Here is a 24,979-nt window from a genome sequence, read left to right as displayed (position 1 = left end):
ATCGCAAAGGATTAAACCTTCCATATCCTTAATATGGCAAATCTAATGTATTGACATTGAACCAACCAAATTCTAAATCCTGTGGGTCATTGGCATTTCTACTTCAAAGCTTGTCATTATAGATGTTGGGAGGAGTTTCTCAGCCATATCTCTTTAGATACAAAAACGTTAGACAAACAATTTGCTTAGATGGAAAGAAATTCTTTATGGAGCTGAATGGGATCTTGTTGTGTAATATCCAACTTTATGGAGCTGCCAAGTGTAGCCCCATGTTCCTCACGTAATGTACAAAAGTTCCTTGTGAGTTGTTGAATATTGCAGGGGAGGGGAAGTGGGAAGGATTTTAAATAGACGATTGACTCAACACTAGATGAGAAGTCTGCAGACATGCTTTAAGTAGAAGGCTTGTGAAAAACATGCCACATTGCAAATGTATCCTTCAGGGATTTCTTTCTTGCCTCATAACCAAGGGTCCAAGTAAAGAGACTGCGTTATTTCAGAGCTCTTTGGGGATGCATCATATCATGAGAGATAGGGCTCACATTTATATTGTATCATGTGCCTCTTCTCTTTTCTTTTGATTTATAGCATACTTATGAAAGGATGATATTTAAATGGATATTTAAAAGTAAAATTTACCTATGAGTTCTTTGGTAACAATCATAGAGCTGGCATCACTATTCTTAACAGCTGCGTTTCGTACAAATTAGTCAAATCATACTTGGCCGAGCTTACAAGATATGTTTTGCATAAATCCTATTGGCAAACAAACTAAAGTTATTGACCTTGTACGGTTAGCACAGTAACTTTAAATGTCTGATCCCTGCAAAGATTGCTTATAATAATAGGTTCACAGAGTAATATGAAGGTTTTTTTTCAGAAGATTAAAGCCAAATAATATAAAGACCAGACTCAGGCTGGAAAGCTGTTAACAATTTATCTTAAAAATAGAAAGCAGCTTTCTAAAGTCCCTGTCTCCAGATTGAGGGCGGTCACAAAATTACCACTGAAGCTGATTGTACTAACATCTTTGCTGACTTTTATCAGTTTTTACGTATCCCTGGCTATAACTCTGATTCAAAGAAAATATACAAATATTTTGAAATGCTGGCTCAATCAGCAGAGAACTAGCAGATGCAAATATTCTGAAACCTAATTAGTGGATTCAGTATTCTTCAACAGATCTCTTTTTGCTGTGGTCCTCAAAACCATCTGAATAGACAAAGAAGATCGAGGACTTAGACCACATTTTTCATCCGTCCATCCATCATTGTGGACCTGTTTGCCATGAAGCTTCTCAAACCTTTCAATTCTTTTGAATCCATGTTAAAGGCAGAAATGACATGCACTAAAGCAGTGCTAACATCCTTTTCCACACCACAGAGCTCTTTGGCAATTACCTCAAAATGAATGTTCTGTTTCAACAAGACTGGAAAAGATGCTGCCTCACATTTGACCAACATCTGGGAGGATTTTGTAAAAATTGACCATATTTCAAGAACCTCAGCCCCTTTTGTCAAATCCACATTGCCAGTCTTTATGGGAAACCAGATGGCTGCAGCCATAGACTGAAGTGGAGAAAAGCCACTTAATCTTATAGGACGTGTCATCATGGAATGAGCGCCTACCTGGAATGACTATTGATCACGATTGTATCACTGGCATGTCATCCAGGTGGTGACCAGGAAGCCAGTGTGTTTATCAGATGGCCCCACTTGTGTTCTTTCTCCCTCAAAAGAGGTACCCGAGAGGGGTGCCTTTATCTTTCTAATTTTAAATGCTTTCATTGAAAACCTCTCTAGATTGAATGTTTAGCATTTTGAAGATTAAGGTAGTGAGGCTGATGGAGAGGAGGTGAACTTTTTGGCCTATCCAGATAATATTTTGATCTAAAGGAGCAGCCATCTATCTTCGCTTAAACCATTTCACAAAGAAGTCAATAATTCCAAGAGGTCATTAACAAATAAATTCATTTAAAAAAAAAAAAAAAAAAAAAAAAGAACTGAGTCTCTTCCTTAAAATGATGGCACCCGAAACGGGTATTTAGGATTTGGGTTTTGGTATTGTAAAGTAAACCTATCAGTTGTCCTTCCATTGCACCAGAATCATGAAGCTTGCAAGAGAGACAATGTCCAAGCTTGTGGATGGATTGTCTCCTTTTCCCTCTCTTGATGGGACCACCTTGACACAGTGAACATAATAACCCCTTAAGTGCAGGGATATCATTTGATAACTTTACTGATTACGTTGCCTAAAACTGTCTGCAAATTAATGAATTCCAAGACACCACAACTCCTGGTGAATGACTGAGGTGTCTGTTCTCAAAACACAAAATGGATGCTGGGATGCGAGGTGTGAAATTCACTGAGTTTGACATATTACAAACCTTTTGATTGGTGACTGGTGGGGTCAATGTCTCTGCACCAATGAGTCCTACATGGGTCATTTTGAAAATAAATTCTTAAACCATTCTGTTATTGAGAAAGTTTGCATGAAGTTTAGACCATTTAGACGCTAATTTCCGGTTTTTGCACATTCTGGAAATGTAAGTGGGTCATATGCTCCTTCGTTATGGACAATTCTAAATTTGACATGTGCTATTCCTTTCTCGCCACTGTTATGGTACAATCTAATATTAAGGTCATCGGTCAGTCTTTTTTTGTAAATTCTGGTATACAAGTTGGTATATGAGAAAATGGCACATCCCTTTTGAGAATTGCAGCAAGCACTCCTCCCGATGACATATATTCAGAGTGCATCCTGTTGCTTGCAAACGACGTTCTGCCTTTTGTGGAAAACCCTATAACCTGATGGGATTCTTTTTTTATTGGTGATCCCACTGGTTTTATCCCAAGAGCGTGTGGTAGCTTCAAGGTATGCGATGGGTTCAGGTAGAAGCATTGTCTATCTTGGGTGCTCGAAGAGACAAGGTGTATCCTTGTGTAGGGAAAGGTTGGAAGACCATGACTACTGGCCCGTCTCCTGCATGCTGTGAGATGCAAGGTGCCCCAGGGTGCTGGTAGAACTAAAACAAGACCCCACTGTTTGCTGGTCAATTTACGGATTTGTCTATCTCAGCTGGCATGGTGCGTGAGCACCCATGAAGCTCATTGAATATCTTGACATGACTTCATTTTTCTTCCAGGTTCTGGAATCCCAGAGATGAAGACTATCTTGCGTGGGGTGGTGTTGAAGGAATACCTGACGCTGAAGACATTTGTGGCCAAGGTGGTGGGCTTGACCTGCGCCCTTGGGAGCGGCATGCCTCTTGGGAAGGAGGTAAGAGAGCAGTCACAATGTGCTGGGATCTGACCCCCTTGTGACTCTGAATATGGCCACCAGGTCTCCATCACTGCCCTTACAAGACTTTGCAATCCTAAATATAACAAGTAATTTCCGATGAAATGGGTCTCGCGTTTGCTCGAGTACGAGCCATTAGCATTGTAAATTCCTAACTGGACTTTTCTTGCCACATAAATTGAAAATGAAAAGTAAAACAGTTGACATAAGCGAGCCGATTCAAAGCGTCATGGCCGCCATGAGCTTGAGTGCAAAGGAGAGACACAAAAGGAAAAAGAAGTTCTCTCACAGTCAATCTAATTGGCAATCTTGCATGTTATCCATGTAACAGGGTCAGTGTCTAAGATGGTAACAAAACCACCCCAAGGAGGGGCAAACATAAAGCATTTACCAATGATAACAAAGGATTTTTGAAAGGCAAGCCTATGAACAAGTGAGAGTGATAGGCATGCAGTGGGTGTGGTTAAAAGCCGACAAGACTTAGAACAGGACAAATTGCTTGCGTGCTCGACCTAAAACTGAGCCTAGCAGAGACTGCAAGCTGCATCTCCCACTCTGTATGTATCACATGAAATAACATCTTAGTATCTGGAAGGTAGAATTTGTAAAATCAGTTGACACTTTTCAATGAACCTTAATCAGAGAACATTTGAACCTCGGTCTGAAGCTAAGATTTTCCGCACAGTTATTTAAAACACTTATGTTTGATAACTCTGCAGTTACTTCTATCTAGCTGATCTACATCAGACTTAAGTAATACCTTCATAAAATACCATTGCATAAAATTAAATTAAAATGAAGTCTTTTTCATAATCTGTCATAAAATATTTTGTGCATCCATGCCTCTAGCACAATCTTTGGATGCTCAGATATAATGCTGGTCATGGCTTAATGTAAGAATAGTAATGGTAGTCACAAATTGCGAGTGTAAACTTTCTAGAAAAGTGTAAGAAACATGTCTCCACCTCCCCAGAGTGATACAATTGGTTTACTCTTGTGTGGGTGGTTGATACCCCTCGCTAAATACTCCCTAATCCACCCTAAACCTTTCTCACACCTCCCTAATCCCATCCCTTTAGTAGTCAGTCTGCCCTTTTCCCACTCCGGTGTACCTCCCACGTGTGCTACTAAAACCTATACTTACATGTGCGGTGACTCCGCAGTCGCGGCGAAGAACTCCGCTCATATAAGTAAAACTTACACCATGTACTGCTACAAACCGTACTACAGACTGCACTTTAACAATCATGCCCTTAGAGACTAGTGATGTGGGGAATTAAAGTAATTCATTGAAATCTAAGATGACACTGCTGGGACAATGAATGACTCCTCTGGAGTGTGGTAAATAAATGACACTTTAAATATCACTATATCACAATTCAACTTATCGCTGCACCATACCTGCGTGATTAAGAGCAGAGTGTCACAATCCTCCAGAATTACACTTTTTATTTTGAAAAAAGGGGAGGGAAGGAAGCCATTGGCTGCCATGGAAGCCTCATTCTGCACACCAGGAGGGCAGGGGACTCAGGGGACATCAGAAGCTAAAAACATGATGTCTTCCAGTTTGAGAATGCTTCAGATGGTCTAAGTCTGAAAGTCATATTTACAATAGAATGCAATCAATGGACGTCTTTGACTTTCCTTGTTTATATTTTTTGAGGTGTGTTGGCTTTTCGTGGAGTTTACAAGGCCCAAAAAGGGCTTTAGTGATGCTCTGATTGTAACGATGTCCAAGGCATCCAATCAAGGCATCCTATTTTTAAATCAGTTCCTCACTTTCAATCTGCCTTTCTGATCCTCTAAATGTAATCAACTTTCTTCCTCAATCTCCCCTTCGTGCTGCAGCAACATTCTTCTCAACATGATTAGTTACATTACATGTGCTTTCTCTTTCACGATCCAAGAGTGCTACATCTCTGACCAGAAAGCTTGTCAGGTAGCTGTGAGAGCCAGCAGGGCCATTGCAGCCGTTCATCCTTCCAACGGCTTAAGAGTGTCATTGTCTCCCATGATGGTAATGCCCATTCTTCGCTTAACCAGGGTGTCTCATTTCAGTGATCAAAAAGTAAGATTTTTTCTGGGCTAGAAGTGAGAGCTGTGAGAGGGAACACGTGAAGGTCTATTGCTGTGTTGGAAGTGAGTGATTGGGGAACACAAAGTGATGCTCAGTTGTGTGTGATGTCATTGATGTAGAACAGGGGGTGAGACTCCTCTGTATGTGGATAACTAATGGAAAAAGGGTTCAAACTCTTTTGTGAGATTACAGTCCTGGGATGCAAGGAGCAGCACAGCTTTGTGTGTGAGGTTTGTTATGGGAACCAAAGAGTGAGACACCTTTGTGTGTATGGGTGGGGGCAGCGGTGTGGGATAGTAATGAGAACCCAGGAATGAGGATCCTTTGTGGGTGAGGTCAGTGACTGGGGAATCAACGATAGGTAATTGTATATTTCTGCAAGGGAGATGGGGCAGTGATTGGGCTCTGTTGGTCTGTATGAAGATTGGGACAGGGAAGGAGAGGAGTCCTTTTGTTGTGCGTGATGTCAGTGATGGTGCATTAGTGGAGTCCTGCTGCTGTGTGAAGTGAGTGATGGTGCATGTGAGGTCAATGATGGTGCATTTAAAGGTGAAATCAGGGATTTTGTATTTGCGGACAGTGATGGTGTATTAGTGGAGTCCTGCTGCTGTGCATGAGGTCAGTGATTGTGTATTAGTTGAGTCATGCTGTTGTGCGTGAGGTCAGTGTTGGTGCATTAGTGCAGTCCTGCTGCTGTGCATGAGGGCAGTGATGGTGCATTATTGGAGTCCTGCTGCTGTGCATGCGGTCAGTGATGGGGTATTAGTTGAGTCATGCTGCTGTGCGTGAGGTCAGTGATGGTGCATTAGTGCAGTCCTGCTGCTGTGCATGAGGGCAGTGATGGTGCATTATTGGAGTCCTGCTGCTGTGCATGAGGTCAGTGAGGGTCTTTAGTGGAGCCCTGCTGCTGTGCATGAGTTCAGTGGTGGTGTATTGGTGGAGAAATACTGCTGTGAATGAGGTCAGTGAGGGTGTTTTAGTGGTGTCCTGCTGGTGTGCATGCGGTCAGTGATGGGGTATCAGTTGAGTCCTGCTGCTGTGCATGAGGTCAGTGATGGTGTATTAGTGGAGTCCTGCTGCTGTACGAAGTCAATGATGGTGCATTTGTTCTTGGGGTCAGTGATGGTGCATTAGATGAGTACTGGTGCTGTGTGAAATCAGTGATGATACATTTGTACGTGAGTCAGTGATGGAGTAGTGGATGTCTGCTGCTGTGCATGAGGTCAGTAAAGGTGTGTTAGTGGAGTCCTGCTGCTGGGAATGAGGTCAGTGAGGGTGCTTTAGTGGAGTAATGCTGCTGCGCATGCGGTCAGTAATGGTGTATCAGTTTAGTCCTGCTGCTGTGCATGCGGTCAGTGATGGTGTATAAGTAGAGTCCTGCTCCTGTACGAAGTCAATGATGGTGCATTTGTTCTTGGGTTCAGTGATGGTGCATTAGATGAGTACTGCTGCTGTGTGAAATCAGTGATGGTGCATTTGTACGTGAGTCAGTGATGGTGGAGTAGTTGATGTCTGCTGCTGTGCATGCGGTCAGTGATGGTGTATTAGTTGAGTCCTGCTGCTGTGCATGAAGTCAGTGATGGTGCATTAGTGGAGTTCTGCTTTTGTGCATGACGTCAGTGATGGTGCATTTGTGGAGTCCTGGTGCTGTGCATGACGTCAGTGATGGTGCATTTGTGGAGTCCTGCTTTTGTGCATGAAGTCAGTGATGGTGCATTAGTGGAGTCCTGCTTTTGTGCATGAAGTCAGTGATGGTGCATTAGTGGAGTCCTGCTGCTGTGCATGACGTCAGTGATGGTGCATTTGTGTGTTCGGTCAGTGATGGTGTATTAGCGGAGCCCTGCATCTCTGTATGAGGTAATACGGTGTGCTGCTGTGTGTGAGGTCAGTTGGGGGCAGGAGTGGATGTCTGGTGCTCTGTAAGAGGTCAGTGAATGGGCAGGACTGTATGTTTGCTGCTATGCGTGAGGTCAATGATGGGTCAGGAGTGGATGTCTGCTGCTGTGTGTGAGGTCAGTGATGGGGCAGGAGTGGGTGTCTGCTGCTGTGTGTGAGATCAGCGGTGAGGCAGGAGTGGATGTCTGCTGCTGTGTGTGAGATCAGTGGTGAGGCAGGAGTGGATGTCTGCTGCTGTGTGTGAGGTCAGTGATGGGGCAGAGGTGGATGTCTGGTGCTGTGTGTGAGGTCAGTGGTGGGGTGTCTGGTGCTGTGTGTGAGGTAAGCGGTGGGGCAGGATTGGGTGTCTGCTGCTGTGTGTGAGATCAGCGGTGGGGCAGGACTGGAGATGTGGTGCTGTGTGTGAGATCAGCGGTGGGGCAGGAGTAGATGTCTGGTGCTGTGTGTGCAGTCAGCGGTAGGGCAGGAGTGGATGTCTGCTGCTGTGTGTGTGAGGTCAGCTGTAGGGCAGGAGTGGATGTCTCCTGCTGTGTGAGGTCAGCAGATGCTGGAGTGGATGTATGCTGCTGTGTGTGAGATCGGCGGTGGGGCAGGAATGGATGTCTGGTGCTGTGTGTGAAATTAGCGGTGGGGCAGGAGTGGATGTCTGCTGTGTGTGAGATCGGCGGTGGAGCAGGAGTGGGTGTCTGCTGCTGTGTGTGAGATTACCGGTGGGGCAGGAGTGCAGCTGTGATTCTGCACCTGAGGTCTCTGATATTGCCCCTGACACTGCTGTCTGTTTTCTCTTTGCAGGGTCCATTTGTTCACATCGCCAGCCTGTGCGCCACACTCCTCAGCAAGTTCATGTCCCTGTTTGGAGGAATATACGAGGTGAGTCCCCCCTCGGCTGCAGTGGGGGGTGTGCTGACCACCTCGAGGGCTGGTCCACTGAGGACCAGGGGCTGCTCTCATCGGGTAATCCAGTCTGGACGCAGCCCTCAGGGTGGATTTTCGTGTGGACAGGTGCCTACAGTGTCCCCCAATCCTAGAGTGAGTGAGTGAGTGAAGTTACTCCCTACATCCAGGTGGTACAGCGTGGGGCTGGAATGAACACCAACCCCCCTCACCCCCCACCATGTCAGAAAACAGAAGCAAAAGCTAATAGGGGAAAAGCAAGGATGAAGATTCCATGACCCTGTTGTGGGTGGATCCAGGGGGCATCTGTACATGGATACACAGAGAGAGGAGAGCCCAGAACAAGCGAGGACAGAAACATGCAAAGGAGAGTCAAAGATGGAAGGAAAACGAACGCATGAGGAAAAGAATATGGAAAGACAAGTTGAAGAAATAAAACAGAGAAGAGAAAATGGAAGGCAAGGCGGAAGGAATATAAGTGTCCTTGGTGGAAGAATTCCTTCCTTGTAGGATTGGGGGTCCCACCCTACCCTCACCCTGTGGCAGCCAAGGACCCCACAGTGGGGGGATTTTATTTCAGGCTATCATTCTAGCACATTGATGCCATTTTTGGGCACTTGTAGTGTCGCGCCACGACTGTTGCAGTTGTATATAGCTTGATGTCAGAGTTGGATAAAAGAAACACTCGCAGACAATGAGAGTGAGAACACAACACCATCTACAAAGTTTCTTGTCGTTCACTACATGCATCACTGGCGAGCGGTCAACTCACTGAGCCATCCTGCCAACACAGTGACCTGAACATGGCCTAACATAGCTTCACCTTTCAGTGGAACACTCTTCCCAGAGCCCATGTGCTTCCTCTACCATATCAAATATTAGGGACAGCGGCGACCAAGCGAATTAATTCTGTTATGAGCACACAAACAATTCTAATACTGATGGCCAATTCAGTCAGGCTGCAGGCCATCTCCTTACTGTGCCCCTGTCATTCACTGTGTCTTTCTATCACATCATTTCTTTCCTGGCTTTCCCAGTTCTTGGCTCATTTTGAAATCCCTTTTCACACTTGTCTAACTACTCATAACCAATATTCTTCCTTTTCATCCCCAAATTCATTTTCTTCATCCATCAAGAGTCTTTATTTAAATGCCACTCTATATTGACCTTACAGCACCATTGCCTTCCTGCCTACTTCCGGTACTCTACTAAGATGAAATGCCAAGGTCCAGTCTTACTTCCTAGATCCTGCTTCAACCAGAGGTGTAACAGAGGCCCCCGCAGCCCCTGTGGAGCTGGTAGGCCCCAGACTTACCCACACTGGAGGAGTCCTCCTCAGTGCCTACTGATATGAGCGCGAGGACCCCTTCAGCATACTTCGCAGGGGGCCTCCGTCACGTTTTGTTAAGCCACTGGCGTCATCAACCTATAATGCCCCCTACTTGCAGTATATTATCTCCCTCCGCTTTGTCTTTGGTCCTCCACTGCTTGACAGGTCCATGGTCAGTCACTCACCACTCTTTCTCCTGCACCCACTCCTTCTTGCAGAATGGGCGCGCGCCCCCCTTCAGAACGGACATAGAGCTCTCGCTGTCTCAGCGTACAGGGCTGTGCAATGGGCCCACAACATGTCCTGTGGTGCCTGCATCATAGGCACTCCCAGCAGCCGGCTGAATACATTCCACAATCTCTAGTCATTCGTTCCTCTTGACACTTCCATTGAGGTGGGTACAATGGCGCCGGCTCACGCTTTGTTCCCCAGTGTTCATAATGTTCCTTTATTTCATATGAAATGAATTGGTGCCCACATGAGTACAATGTGTGAACTCAGAAACCTAGTATTCCCTGAGAGCTAGCACAAAAAGCACGATGTTGCAACCGCGAGTTCCTGGTACGACCAACCAAGGTGTCAGTCACAGGACATGTTCCTAGTCTTATGCTGGTGTTACTACAGGACACATGTCCCTCCACCAGACAGCCTACTTCCTGGTCGATGGTTGACCATCAGTGCTCCATCACTGTTTCTTCAGGTGCCTAAGATGCTCTGTGTTCTTTCCAGGAACAAGGCTCCTCAACATTTAAGTGGGACAAATCTAACCCTAGCTGTCCCTAACTACCCTTCTAACAAAACGTCTTCTGCAGTTTTACATCATGGCTGAAACGAATGAGGTCCAATATCTCCCAATGTAAATCCCTAGTCTCTCATCTTCCACCCATCCGTCCACCCACTCCTGCTGGGACAGCTTGTTCATCAACCACACGGGCTTCACATTGTCCACTGTCACATGTTTCCGTTCCACAATGCCTTCCTTTCCTAGGTGGTACTGTCTACGGAGAGCCACCTTTACTTAGGTGTGACTCACTCGGGGAGCAACCCATTATTTTTCTTGCAGCGCTAAGTGAGAACACTTAGGCCAATGGCACACGGTCTTTACTGAGCAAGAATTTCCTTCCCCACAAATGACCAGATCCCCCATCCCATAAACCTCCGCCCTGGATAGACAGACAGACACACACCACCACCACCACTACCACCAATCACTGAAGTTACATCACCTTACATTTTCCCGCCCCCCCGTATTTACGGCGCACTCTACATAGACAGGGAAGATGCATTCCATTCCTCTATTGAATAAATGATTACAACATTTAATCCGTAACTGTCCTCTTGTATTGTCCTGAATTAGACTTCATGATTTTTCCTACACCTGCACTGCTCTTATTTCGTTGCTAACTCCTCCAAATGTATTGATTGAATCTGATGTTTAACCCTCTTCAGCTCAACCTGGTTCTTCCCAAGGACCACCTTATGTTTATAATGAATTTCTTTACCCACTTAAGTGTTCCAATAGTCACCATAAGGGCTCGGGGGAAGAAAATTGTACTATTCTGACTGCTTTTTACCTTTCTACATTCGTTTCTAAACAACATATCCTAATAAATATCTGTATATGTGTCGTATCTCCTATATCCGTCCATTCCCAACATTTTAGACCCAATCAGGGGCAATGATGTGCATGGATCTGAATGAACAGCATTTTCTGAAAATTCAGAGCGAAAAGACTCTCTAAAAGCATTGTTCTCTCCTACAACTATTAGTTTATAAGAACATTCTGAGCACGATCTTCCAGCTGGCTTTGTGCATTCCTCAGTTGTCTCCCATCCTACAAATGCATGCACAGTGGCCCTGTTTGGGCAAGTGTAGCTGGGGCTGTAGACACACTGCGCGAGAACCCTGCGGTCTGACAATGTCCTTCAACTGGTCAGTTATGGTGTGAGGGTTACCAAGAGGGTTCTTCAGGACTTGTTGGTGTATTAGACTTCTAGCAACAGCGGCGTGTACTTTGGGAATATTGTAGAAATTAATTTTCAGTGTTTGGTTGAACTCACTGCGATGTGGTTCGAATCGAAGAAAGAAGAAATTGCATTAAATAAACAATCTCAGCTGGCTCTTAGGTGTAAACCTTACACCGAAGGCCCGTTAGTCTTGGGACAGATGGTGCAGGTACCTCAGACCAGCCATCCTATTTAGGTGGATGTTCTGATATACTTTTTTTTTTTTTTTTTTTGCTTTTCAGGATGCCAGGAAAAGCTCAACTGTCCAGAACAGAAAAAACTCCAAGGGTCATTAGTTTTTTTTTTTTTTTTTAACAAAAACAAGGTTCAGCTTTGAGAACTTTTTTTTGTAAAACAAAGGCTTGCTGAGGGTCCGTAAGAAACATAGAGGCGGTCAGCAAATTTTCAGTAGCTGACCACTGAAGGCTTAGAGCTCTCCACCACACAGGCTGACACCTCTGAAAATGGTGACCTGTATGTCCACAGGGGCAGTGGAATACATCCCCCTCCTGCGTTGGCAGAACGTAGAAGAACCTCCAGTGTCTAAATGACCTCCAATGTCTCTAAACCGTATCCCTTTATAATTGTGCTCAAAGGCTGCAGGAAAATGTGGCATGACAATACCAATTCCATAGAAGCCTGTCACAAAGGAATGGTGTTCCAAATGAGACATTTCAGATGTGTGTGTTTTTTCTCCAAGCCTCAGTTGGCAGAAGTAAATTCCGAATCTCCAGTTTTCTTATGTTTAAAATCACCCTTCTAGCTACAATTGTGTTACAAGTCAGACAGCCTTTAGCGTTTGAGAAGGGGCCTGATGCCCCACACACACTTTTGTACTCCCTGAGTGATGTCACTTCCTCTTGCCCTCCTTGGCCTCCACCCAGGCATTTTCATTATTAACTCCTTGTTTGCTGTTATTCAAACTTCACTTTATTTTAGAGAGGTGTCAATAAAACCAAATTACATAGACACAAATAAATCTGCTTTTTTGCACACCAGGACCATCCCTTCCACCATCTAATTGTTAATACCCTCAGAACAGGTAATATCCAAGACCTTCTAATAGAGACCTAGCAGAGCAGTAAAACATGTCCTTCAGTTTCCGACCTGACATCCCAAAACTTGCATTTGCTCGATCATTGCTGCTCCTGCATTTGGATGTGAAAATCTACTTAACATAGCAGCTCTCCCATCATCCTTAGGTGGACACTCTTGGATGTTTCTTCTGGATTTCCCCAGATATATTCATATCCAGAGTAGAACAGGGCTCATGGTCTTTGATCACACTGAAGGTCTATTACAGCTGCCAGATAGGGATCCAGGCCACCAGAACACCGAGTACAAACCCAGAACATTGTGGGATATTGACAGGCTTTACAGCTATTGACAGTTGTTTCCACCCAGGTGATGGCTCAACTCTTCACAATGGTGTATTCTGCTGTCTGGTTCTTATTTAGCTATAAACATTTGTGGACTTTTTAGCTATTACTATGCTTCATTTTCTTAACCCAAATAGTTTGGTGTCATAAAAGCTTCAATAATACAAGATGCTGCTGACATATTGTGAGTCATATAAGCCTCATTTGCATCCCTGGCCCTAAAAGTCTCGAATAATAGTGACGTATCTGATCCCCATGTGACACTAATCACAGTTGCAGGCTTGCTGCGCTCTGAAGGGGTGGGTGCGACGCGCGGGGGGGACATTTAATAATAATAAAAATAAAAACATACCTGCTCTGCCCCGCGCCGCTCCTCTTTCCCTCGTCACGGCAGGCAGGCACAAACTCCCAGCCTGCCCTGCGGCCAATCAGAGCAGTATTAGGTTTGGCTGGGAGCGCCCAGCACAGCGCGCATGTGTGTTCAGCCCGAGACGGCCGGCCAAACGATACATGCTCACTGAGGGGGTGTGCACAGTGCACTCCCCTCATCCCCGTTATCCCACATGGCCCCACCCCTTTCACAACGAAAGGATAATAAACATAGTTTATTATCCTTTCGTTTCGAAAGGTTTGCGGCTTCTGCTGCTGGCGGGGGCGAAGCTTCTCCGCCATTGCCGTGGAGCCGCCGCTGACTAAACATCTGGCACCATGTGACTATTTTTTAGAGGCCATCATCTGTATCATTATGTGTTACACGAGGGTAGGACGACGATTAATTGTTCATGTGTTTTAATTATCATTTGTTTACACTGTGAATTGGGCCCAGGAGAGGGACAGAACATGGCACAAATAGTAAACTGAACCTATGTACAACATTTTTCAATCAAGGGCTCATTTTCACAAAATGGTTGATCAAAAAGCAGCACTTTATGACCAAAGTTGTTGAAATCATTTGATGAAAGGTATGTAGGGATGAATCTAAACTTTTTTTAGGCTCCCTCCATGGTAGAGTTTGCCACACAGTAGTCACCGGGTGGTGCCATCGTTCAATGCATGTAAAGTTGCAAAGTTGAAAATGACTGTAGGGACTCTGAAACAGAAAACAATGTATTCACACCTACTAGGTCAAACACAAGTTTATTAAAGCACAAATATAAAAAATAAGCATGCAGTGAGACAACACTTGATCTCCCTGAGTCCATAAGCTGAAATGCTAACCCCTCCCACAATTCAGCTTTTTTTATGCATTCTCCCTGCATAGAGTGCAGTGCAAGACGTACACATGACAGAAACTAACTCAGACAGTGAGGGAACAGTTGGTCCCAGGCTTTTCCCTGGAAAGGTTTATGAGGACCTTGAGAAGATAATACACGCTGCTTGGTTGCTGTGATAGTTGTTTATGGTTCCCTGCTTACAAGTGCCAGTGTCAAAAAAGGCTGAATACATCAGAAGTGCACCTTCAGTGTGGACCTGTGCATAGGAGAGGTATGCAAACTGTTGATATTTATTAACATTGTGTTTTGGTTAGATGCAAAGCAAATTGACAAAAATAATTAAAAAGGTAAAACGAGTTGACAGGAGTACATGATCCACCACATGAGAGATGTCATAGTGTGAATTCAACGTCGCAGTGTAACCACCAAAGCATATTTAGCAAGACACGAAATGAATGTGTGTTTTTACCTGAACTTAGGAGAAGTTGAGGCTGGTGGAGGCTGCCACTGAACGGGGGGTGGCGGGGCTGGGGTGGGGAGTTAAGTGGGATTGTTATTTTTTTATTTTTTATTTTTTAATCACTTTCCTACAGATTTGGGTTTGTCTCCTCCGTCCTCCTCTTCGTCCGGAAGCACACAGGCTCCCAGACTCCCCTCAGCCAATCCCAACACTGCTGTCACCATCATGACAGCAGCATCGTGATTGGTCTGGAAGCCTTAGGCGCTCACAGAGGGAGTGGCACCCTGTGCACTTTCTCATCCCGGCTGTGCAATACAGCCGGGTGGAGAAATGCAAAGTGCGCATGTCTGTTTGGCCGGCCGAACACAACTGACTAAGCACACATGCACACTTATGGTGCACCACCACTACTCCCTCTAGGCCCCTCTTTCCCCGCCTTAACCTGGCTCACCGAAAAATAAAATGATAATAACACTTCGTTATTATCATTTTATTTTTCCTTCCCCTTTTGTGGAAAGCAGGGGGTGACGGATCCACGCCTGTTGAAGTAGTCCATGCTGCCATGGACGGCAAAGTGGTCTGTGGAAGAGTTTGCTATCCATGGCTGTTGTGCATGGCCACCCATCAGGAAGGAAGAATGTTATAGTCACAGAAACCAAATCTGATGGGTTTTGGGCATTGGTGATGGGTCACCTCCAAGCAATCGTAATTACTTGAACAGTAGGTTGTTTCAGCAGTTCTGATTGGCTGGCCTAAACCAATCAGAGCTAGCCACTGTGGTTGGAATCTTTCGATTGGCTCTGGAAGCAACAGCAGGATATGTATTGCCCTGGCCTGCCTGTCCTGTCTTGGTTGAGCTCACAATCTCACCGCAGGTTCCTTATGTAGCTTTGCAATCATATTTCTGAAATGGTGAGTTGCCTAGTGATTTCTTCAACATGCTGTCTGCAAATTTTTTTTTGCTTACCCCTAGTTTCGCCATAAAGTAATGGGGCTGTCTGTGCATGCGCCGAGCGCTTGAGCAGAACAAATTACAAAATCTGACAGCTATTTACTAGTTATTTTGAGCCAGTGGGGATGTATTTTATCGTCGTGGATCAAAGCTTATCCATTTTGCACTCCAGTAGAGCGGAATTATGTTGCTCTGAGGTAATTTGCCTATTGTTCCCAGGTGTGTAATGAAGATGTATTCTCTCAGTAACCACAAAGCGATGACCGCTACTAGCTTTGATGCAATGATTACACATCCCATGCCACTGTTTCCTTATGATTGATCAATTGGCTTGGCCCTGCAAGATACACAGCTGGGGGGCTACCTATTACTGAAAGAACAATTTATCAAAAGACATGTAGCAAAGGTGGTTACAAATTGTGTACTCATTTTGTTTTTTCGACAAGTCTTTAAGCAGGTCTCTTTTTGCAATCTCATTTGATGGGCTACAAACACTGGGAAGGTGGCCTCCAAGGGACAGCTGACCACCATCCCTAATTGTATTTCCACAAATTAAATATTTTTTCTGAGTAGTTAAATGAGTTTAGTAAGCAGAAAAAATCATTTTGTGAACGCAAAAACTGTGGTTTGAAAATCATTGAGTTTGCCACAGATAAAATTACTTTGTACATCTGACCCTTAATCACCAACATGGCTGTCACGATTACTTATGAACTGATTAAGGATTTGACAGTAATTGGAAAACTTATAAATTCAGGAGGAAACTCAATAATTGATTTGAATTCTTCCGATTAACTTCCTTTGCAAACATGTCCCCATGGTGAAGCGAATGAAGGCAATGGATGCTTCTGTGTATTTAGAGTTACCTCTAGACTTTTGCACTTTTATTCTGCTATGATGCTCTTTCTATTTCCCAACTCGTAACTTTAAAATATTCTTTAAGCCAGTAGGTCTGGCATTGGCAGTCATCCTTTTGGCTTTGTCAATGCACGTTGTTTGTAATATGGATTTTGAAAATGTTATTGTTGAGAAAGTTGTTGGGAGCTCATCATCTAAAAAAATAAAAAAAATTGGTAAAAGCACAAATTTTGCCTGGTACCCAAAAGGCACGAATTACGAGTAGTCCCTGGCACTTAATAGAACTTCTTTGTTTGTCTATTTGCTCCCCGTAAAAATGCAAAGCTGTCACTTACAGTGAAGTTAGCCAATGGCTGAAGTGGGCCGACCCATTCCCCCTTGCTTTTTGCTGTAGTTGGTGGGAGAAAATTGTGACTGACACAATAACAGACCAATGCATGAAGAGGGCAGGGTGGAAATCGTCATAAGCATGTTATGTTTAGTAAAATCAAAAGGTCTTGGCCAGGCCAGACCTAAAAACGCCCATAAGTATCAGGAACGGGATCACAGCAAGTTTTTCAGTTCAATAAATATTAAGATCATCACAAGGAGGTGCATAAAAATGGTGGTCCTGGCGTATGTGCTCGATTCACTCAAACCTAGTTTATAAACCCATTGCTGAACCTGAAACCCTTGAGCTGCACACCAACCCAAGGGCCGGCCTTTTAGTGGCCAACGAGGATGTCATCAATTTTCATGCTTCTTTATGTGGCTGGTGCTGGAAACAATTTACTTGGCCATCCAACAAATAGTAGGAAGGACGCGGAGGCACGAGAGGCCAGCACGAAATGAGTGACGTCCGCAGGAAGGGCGGACTCACAAGGGTTGGAGCCATGAGCACCAGAGTCAGACAGTAATTTTATGGAATGCTACTAAATATAAATTATTTTTACCAAAAAGATAAATTGATAACAAAAAAATATAGGATAATAGAGCTGTTTTGTCTTATTTTTGATCACGAATTATGTTTCAAGATAGCTTACGGGGTAAATGCACTTGCTGCAAGATCTGTGTGGAAACTGTGGTTAGAGGCTTGAATTATCATAAGGTAGACTAGGAGGTTAGAGTTCCTGCCGCAGAGCATTATTTCCAACCTACATGTCACAGATTCTGATCTGAGTAAGGTATCTTTTTAGGTTGCGCAGATCTTTATTTAATGTACACGCCGCAAGGTGATTCCTGGTGTAACAGCACAGTAGGTTAAGTCTCCACCGGAAACATCTCTACGTAGCCTGCAATGCAAAATGTTGAATTTTTGCTGGTTTTAAGAAGATCATTTCATTCTACTACGATTGGTAGAATTGTCGAGGTCAACAGTACATAACTTTTATCGTTATGTTCCAAGAAGAAACAGTGAGCTATACATATGGTCCTTTCTAGTGTGATTGCACACCTATAGAATCCACAGTCCATGCACATCTTAAGTCAACGACAGAGGCAGGGATTAGCTCTCTTTACCGAGGCACTGGGTCTGTGATATGCGACTTCAAACAACACAATAAATAAACACAAACCTCGAACACGTTGACTAAAAATTGTGAAATCTTTGACTAAAAGCACATTTATTGCCCTGCTGTGTAACTTCAGCAGTTGAGCGCCACAGCAAACAATAACACATTGTTTTATCTAGCGCCTAATGCCACAGTGTTTGTGCTATCTAAGCACTGCATGTAACATATATTACTATTACTCTTTGTGTTTGTAGTTAGTCCGACTGTCTGGATTCGAGCTCGTAACTTGCACGTTAGAGCAGACGTCAGTAGTGAGCAGTTAACTGTGAGCCTGTCTAGTACAAGCCACAGCCTGTCAAATAATCCCATTCATGATGCTTGGAAGTCATAGTGCAAGACCGAGCGGTTGTAGTATTGTATTGTATCATATTTATTTATAAAGCACACATATGCATACGCTTCTTGGGGCTACCAGAAAAATAATCAGAATAAAGAAGGATTATAGATTAAACAAATGTGACCTTAAAAGTTTCCAGTAGTGTAAGTACATTCCAATGCTGGGACGGCTCCTTCGCAATGGCGAAGGAGCGTCGCCCCCCTGGCTAATCCAGGAGCTGAAAGATAAAACTATTTTTTTATTGTTTTATCTTTTAGCTGCTGGCTCAGCAGCATGTGAAGGGGGGGGCTGGGCCACAGGAGGTGGGAGTAGGGAGGGGGAGGAGGAGAGAGTGCACCTAAGGGCGCATGTGTGTTTAGCCGGCTGTCTCAGGCCAGCCAAACAGACATGCGCACTTAGGTTTCTCCAGGCTGGCTGTGTTGAATAGTTGGGCAGGAGAAACTGCACAGACACAAGGCCACTCAGACCAATCCTGACGCTGCTTTCATGATAGCTTTAGCATGAAAGCAGCACCAGGATTGATGGGCAGCCTGTGCTGGTGTCCCAGTGATTCTGGGACACCAGAAGAGGATCGAGGCAGCAGGTGGCAGCGACAAGAAGAGGTAGTTTTTTTTTAAATTATTTTATATTTCCCCCAGCCCTCCACCCCACCCGCCCCTCACTTTGAGATTTGCCGCCACCACCGCTTTTCCAATGTATCTATCTTACCACTTCAGCATCACAACTAATGTTGCTGATGAATAAGTTCTTTATTTAGCATAAGTTCCCAATTCCTTATTCTTCTCAGCTTCAGCTGGTCAGTCCTAGAAACTAGTTTCTAGTTCATCAGACTCTCCAGAGTCTTGTTGCATAGTTCAGTGTACAAATAGTTGAGGCGCAGTTGGGATTTACGTTTTTTGTTTGTAAAACTGACATTAGGGGCTTGATTTGTGGCTATTTTGTAGGTAGCCCCATTAGTCTCCTTCATGTACTGGGGACCGAGCTGCTCATTCACCACAAGTTGGCAACCAGCATAACTTCAAGCACAATGTGTTTGGTTCTGAGTAAGTATTAGAATGTACTGCAATGTATCAGAATCCAATCCTCTACCCAGTGCCTCATACTCCTTGTTAAACATTGCCAGCTTTATTATCATGGCCTTCTTTCCACATAATTACTTAGAAGTAATTGACCCTACCCCAAGGCTAGTGTCAAGGTATATAGTTTTATTCACACAACATGACATGATATAACCTATTGTGAAGTTCACTTTCAAGGTATTTTGTCGCTAAATAGCAAGTTTGTTGTTACCCACTCATTGGTGCTGTTTTTAGGACCCTGAAAGGATTAACCACTTCATGGACGCACCAAGATTCGAACCTGTGACCATCGGAGCCAATCAGAGTATGTTCTGCTACTCAATAAAGGGTGGCCAGGTCGCGAAATGTCTCATATTCATATGGGTTCAGTTTCCCCCGTGGAACTCCTTGGTCTCCCTCTGGTGCTTTCACCGTCCTATGTTCATCTCTTGCCATGACCAGTGAGGATTTGCCCACCTGACATGTATCCCATGAAAGTGATAGAAGTGCCTGTCAAGTCATCACGGTTGTTAAATTGATCCTTGCTTATAACACCCACAGATCTCTCATGTAAACTGACAGTAGGCAGTCATTCATCAACAATCAGCAATTGACTAATCAGCGAAGATCCATCACTTGGAGACAAATACAATTAACATATGGTTGGAGGCAACAATTGAGCCCCTACCTGTCTGGGACCTTAAAGTCTTAGCATCTTATATTAGCTTTACCAACTTTAGATCACTCATTCTAATAAAGATTCTTGCCACTTAAACAAAAATAGATACTATGACGATTATCTTTTCAAAAATCGTGAGTACTTGACACTATGAGTGGTGGAGTGTTGATTGCCTGCACCCAAAAAAGGCAAAAACTTCAACTGTAAAAAGAAGCTTTGTAGCAAGTGTGGGCTTGTATCTTACTTTGGGATAACTTCATGGGCCAATTTACTATAGACATTGTGGATCCTTTAAGGCATCTGATCAGAATCTTTCTATCATTCTCTCACTGCCCCTCGTGCCAATTATGACCCTGTTATTCACCATATGTCATGTCCATCTCAATAGAATGCATTGTGTTTGGCCTGGTAGGAAAAAAATAATGAAGCTGTAGAAGACAATCTTTTTTTGTATTGTACTTGGTGATTCGTTTTGAAATGTTGATGGCACACAACACACAAGATCTTGCTTTAGCTGGCCAGCACCATGTCCTGGTAACCAAAGTGATGCTTGAAGATGGCATCCAGTAGCCGTTCATTCTTGAAGACCAAAGTTTAGAACTTTATAGTTGTTGCCATTCACTTCAGCCAGTGTTTTCCAGTGCTGGAACAGAGAATTGGTCAATTTCCCATAATCTCCCATGAAAGATTTGAGTGCCCTGTGCATATGATTGAATACAGAGATAGTTCCTTCTATACGTTGGAATTCTTTGTACTCTGACTTAAGTGTAGGCAGCATTATTAGTATTGAAGCAATTTTAATTGTCGCCATACAAACCTGCGTAAACAAAGTGTGTAATGTGTTGCAAGTCCTGCCTGTGTCCCCTTTGGAGTCTCCTTCACTCACTTCCTTTGGAGTTTGTGCATCTTCCCAACTCCGCTGGTTTCCTCAGCTTTCATTTGCTCCTCATATTCTTCCCTGTCCTTATGGTCTGGTGATTCACTGGGTAATGCTGTTGCTTTTTGTTTTGCGGTCCTTTTTTACGAGAGTGATCATGTGGACACTGGTTTAATATGTTCTCGATGGATGATGTTCTGCCACTAAAGTGCCTCCTTGTCATCCGGTCGCACTTACCATCAACAATCTCCTTCTCTCTGCAAAGATCTGCTTATCAAGCATTTTCCTCCCCACAAAGGCATCTTTGTAAGATCTAAGGCTCATTCCTTCAAGTAGTCAGTCCTAATCAGCTGCTTTTGAGTACCACTTCAATATGTGGCCGTCCCTGGGCGCAAGATCCCTCTCACCACTCACTCAACTTTTGATTCTCTCGTGTTGGTTCATATCTTTCTGCAGAACGAGTCCCGAAACATTGAGATGCTGGCCGCGGCCTGTGCTGTTGGGGTTGGCTGTTGCTTTGCCGCTCCTATCGGAGGTAGAATTATTATTATTATTATTATCATTATTATTATCATTATTATTGTTGTTATTACTGTTGTTTTTATTGTAGTTATTGTTGTTGTTTCTATTATTATTGTTGTTTTTATCATTATTGTATTTTTTGTTGCTGGTGATATTTTTTTATATTGTTTTTGTTGCTATCATAGATGATGGTATTGCTATTTGTATGATTAGGGTTAATATTATTGTTTTCATGCATTACAGTTAATGTAGTAATACTACTGTTGTGTTAAATTTTAAATAATGAAAGAAAGGAATCTATAGGGCAGACACTCCACAGGTGGCTGTACAGTTTTTCATTTCCTGCCATTATGTTCTTTGTTGTTGGAGTTCCCCTGTGCTTAACTTCTTTTGGGTGAGTTCCAGGACCCTGTAATCCCTAAGCACTTGGGTGCAAAGCTAGTCCCCCTTAAGTGCCTTGTTTATGTACCCTAGGCTAGGGGAGACCCTACGTTGACCTTTACATACCTCTGGAGGTGCCACTCTGACTACTTTGCACAGGTCCTGTCTTAACATTATTGGTTCATTTTTGGGAAACGCCTACTGGCCTCCCCATGTAAATCAATTTTCTTGTATCAGTTTCTTGGCGCTACTTAACCAAATAATAACATGGGACCGTGCTTACTATCAGTTGTATGGGTGATAGGCATCGCTTTTCAGTCAGTCTTACCAAGTAGGAGCAACAACTGCAAACATCCTAAACTTTGGCAGACAGGATATCTGGGAACGTTTCAAATGGACAGACAGCTGTATTTTGAATCGGGTGACGGAGTTTCACATGTTTTTATTCCTCGCAGAAAAATAGATACCATCACCATAGTCTGATTCAGACTGGGCCAATGCAATATTACACGTACATGGTTTTTTTTTTTCACTAAAAAGGAGAATTTGAAGACAAGTTTTTAATTGAAAGAAACAATTACTCGTGATCTTTGCTGTCTGAGTGTGAAACTATAGTTTGGCGTCAGGATGAATGCCCAAATTATGAACCACTAGGGAGTGAGTGGCTTATTCTGGCTGAACAGGAAAAGTCTTTTGGGTCCTTGGCTGTGCAAGGGGGGTGGCATGTATCTCAGATTTTGCTGGGAAAATTAATGCCATAATATGTTCGAACATCAGCCAGCCAGTCACAGACCTTTTGCCATAACAGAGTTCTGGGAAATCCCTCAAAACGCAAAGATCAGTTGGGGGTGATCTGTGTACATGTAAAGTCTAGCCTCAGCTTCAACAAAATGCCAGAGGACTCATTAAGATGTTGAACAAAGATTGGTCAATATTGACCCCTGTGGGGTACCACATTTGATTTCTTTGGTTCTAGATTTAAATGATGAAATGGTACCACTCCGTCAGACAGGGCGTCAGCCAGCTAAGAATTACTGAATTTGCTGGAGGGGATGGTATTGTCAATGGTGTCAAAGGCCGCAGACAAGTCCAAAAGAACCAGTTTCCCACAAGTCCACAGTCTCCATAGGCCATCAATAACTGAGTCCAAAACATGTTCACTGCATCTGCCAGGGCAAAAGACACCATTTGGATGAATCAGATGCAGTATTTTCATCCTTATAACTCCGAAGTTGAAATAAAACTAGCTTCTTTAAAGGCTTGCTCAATATGGTAAGAACGTACAGGTCTGAAAGTATGTATATCCATAGGGCTCAAAGATGGCTTTTTCCTAAAGTGGTTTGACAGCTGTCTTCCAAATGTCAACAAGGGAAACCTTGATTTGTAGTTTTCTTCGATCTGTGTGAATGTTCACAAACATTAGCCTGACTGCACTTGCAATGTTGACCATTAACAATGGAACAAGAGCGAAGAAAAAAAGCAGAATGGTTTCATCTTCACTGCACTTGTTCTTAGGGCTACCAATATATCAATGTGTAAACATCCTTTGATGTGAATGATGGATGGAAGGTGGAGGATGGCTGATGGACAGAGGCAAGAAAGAGGCCCCCCTTTTCCCTTCTCCACTTCGTTTGTCACCAAGAACTTTGTGGAGGGAGGACACAAGGTTTCATGTCACAGGAGTCCTCCCTCCCCCAGGGAATGGATCTTTTTGTTCTTACAAAAATACCTACCCCTACTGTGTTTTCTTGGAGTAGGAAAGACTTGCTCCCTGCCTCCTTCACCCTGAGGAGGGAAGCCCTGTTCCTACAAGGGTTTTGATGTCATACCCTAATGCATTCTGGAGGGTATGGGTGCATTTTCTGAACCCCAGGGATGCATCAGCTCTCACTGGCACTGGGCTACTGTCCAACTGCTGTAAACTGGACATACAAACAGGATCCCCGACTTCAGCTACTGGAAGCTCTACATCAACTCATTACGGTTTGGACCTTACTGCAATGCATCCTGAAGGGACTATCGGCCTGATTTAGATATTGGCGGACAGGTTACTTTGTCACAACGGTAACGGATATCTCGTCCGCCGAAATCTAAATCCCATTATTTACTATGGGATTTAGATTTCAGCGGACAGGATATCTGTCACCTTTGTGATGGAGTAACCCGTCCATCAATATCTAAATCAGGCCCTAAGCCTGCTGTGCTGCCAAACTCTACTGGCCTACCCTGCTTCTGACCTTGCATGACTGGAAGCCCTTTGTCAATCTGATGTGTCCAGAGATGCAGACATGGTGCACAAGATGTCCTCTGTGCCGCTCACTAGAGACCAGATAAGAGCTGCCCAAGAACCATCCACAAAAGGATGGGCGAGTTGAGTGATGACCCCACCGGGACACGCACACTATCTCCCTGTGTCAAGTTTGCTTGTTAATGTTTAGGGGGCAGCTTGCTTTTCACTGGTGTTTTCTAGCCTTCTTCTGTTGAGGTGTAGTAACCAGCTCGGCATCACCGTTTGCACTCATTTTCTGATGCATTATCCTACAACAAAAATAATAATTGGATATCTATGGAATAATCTACCTAAATGCTTGAGATGTGCCTCCTCTGCCATAAACCACTGACTATGGTCTTATCGTTTTTCTAGTAATGATTGGCTGTGATGTTTCTTTATTTGAGTGCACTACTGCCAAAAAAGGCTTCCCTGTGCAGAAAAGAATTGTTCAGGGCAACCAAGCTGGGCGACTGGCATTCTATAAGAATAGAAAGATTTTCAGCATCTTATCAAAACCAAGATAGTTTTCAATATTCTTAAAATTATAGGGCAAATTATGGCACAGTTTTGGCATCAAGTACTAGAAAGAATGTCTGCCGATGTGTATTATCTTTAGTCGAAGCTGTGAACAATGGACTGGTTTTCAGATCATAGGCATGGATGGGAATGTACCTTTTCAGCCGCAAGCCAGAAAACACTCTATGGGCTTCACAAGGCACTTAAAAGGACTCTCTTTCCTCCCTCCTATGAGACTGTAGTCAGTTTTGAAGAGCACATGTGCATTTGTGTCACGCGTGTCTATCATGAATACAGGCCTATGAACTTTTGGAGTCCGGGCGCCTAGTTTCTGTCTGCGATTTTATTATCGGTCTCCTGATTGTCTTCGTGTTTGTGGGTTCACCTCTCTCCAGAAGATGAAGGACGTCAGCTGTGCTCT

At 43.9% G+C, this 24,979-nt stretch overlaps 1 protein-coding gene across 2 annotated transcripts in view; it reads left to right on the top strand.

Moving 5' to 3' along the window:
- CLCN2 (chloride voltage-gated channel 2) overlaps positions 1-24,979 on the top strand; it is a 436,625-nt gene that overhangs the window by 239,588 nt on the left and 172,058 nt on the right. For both annotated transcript variants that reach the window (XM_069212988.1, XM_069212987.1), the window contains exons 5-7: positions 3,146-3,279; positions 8,066-8,143; positions 21,324-21,402. In XM_069212988.1, the coding sequence (XP_069069089.1) occupies positions 3,146-3,279; positions 8,066-8,143; positions 21,324-21,402 (291 nt within the window). The remainder of the gene's footprint in view (positions 1-3,145; positions 3,280-8,065; positions 8,144-21,323; positions 21,403-24,979) is intronic.

The sequence above is a fragment of the Pleurodeles waltl genome, chromosome 11, assembly GCF_031143425.1.
Source record: "Pleurodeles waltl isolate 20211129_DDA chromosome 11, aPleWal1.hap1.20221129, whole genome shotgun sequence".
Classification (NCBI taxonomy): domain Eukaryota; kingdom Metazoa; phylum Chordata; class Amphibia; order Caudata; family Salamandridae; genus Pleurodeles; species Pleurodeles waltl.
This window is presented reverse-complemented; position numbering and strand designations above follow the sequence as displayed.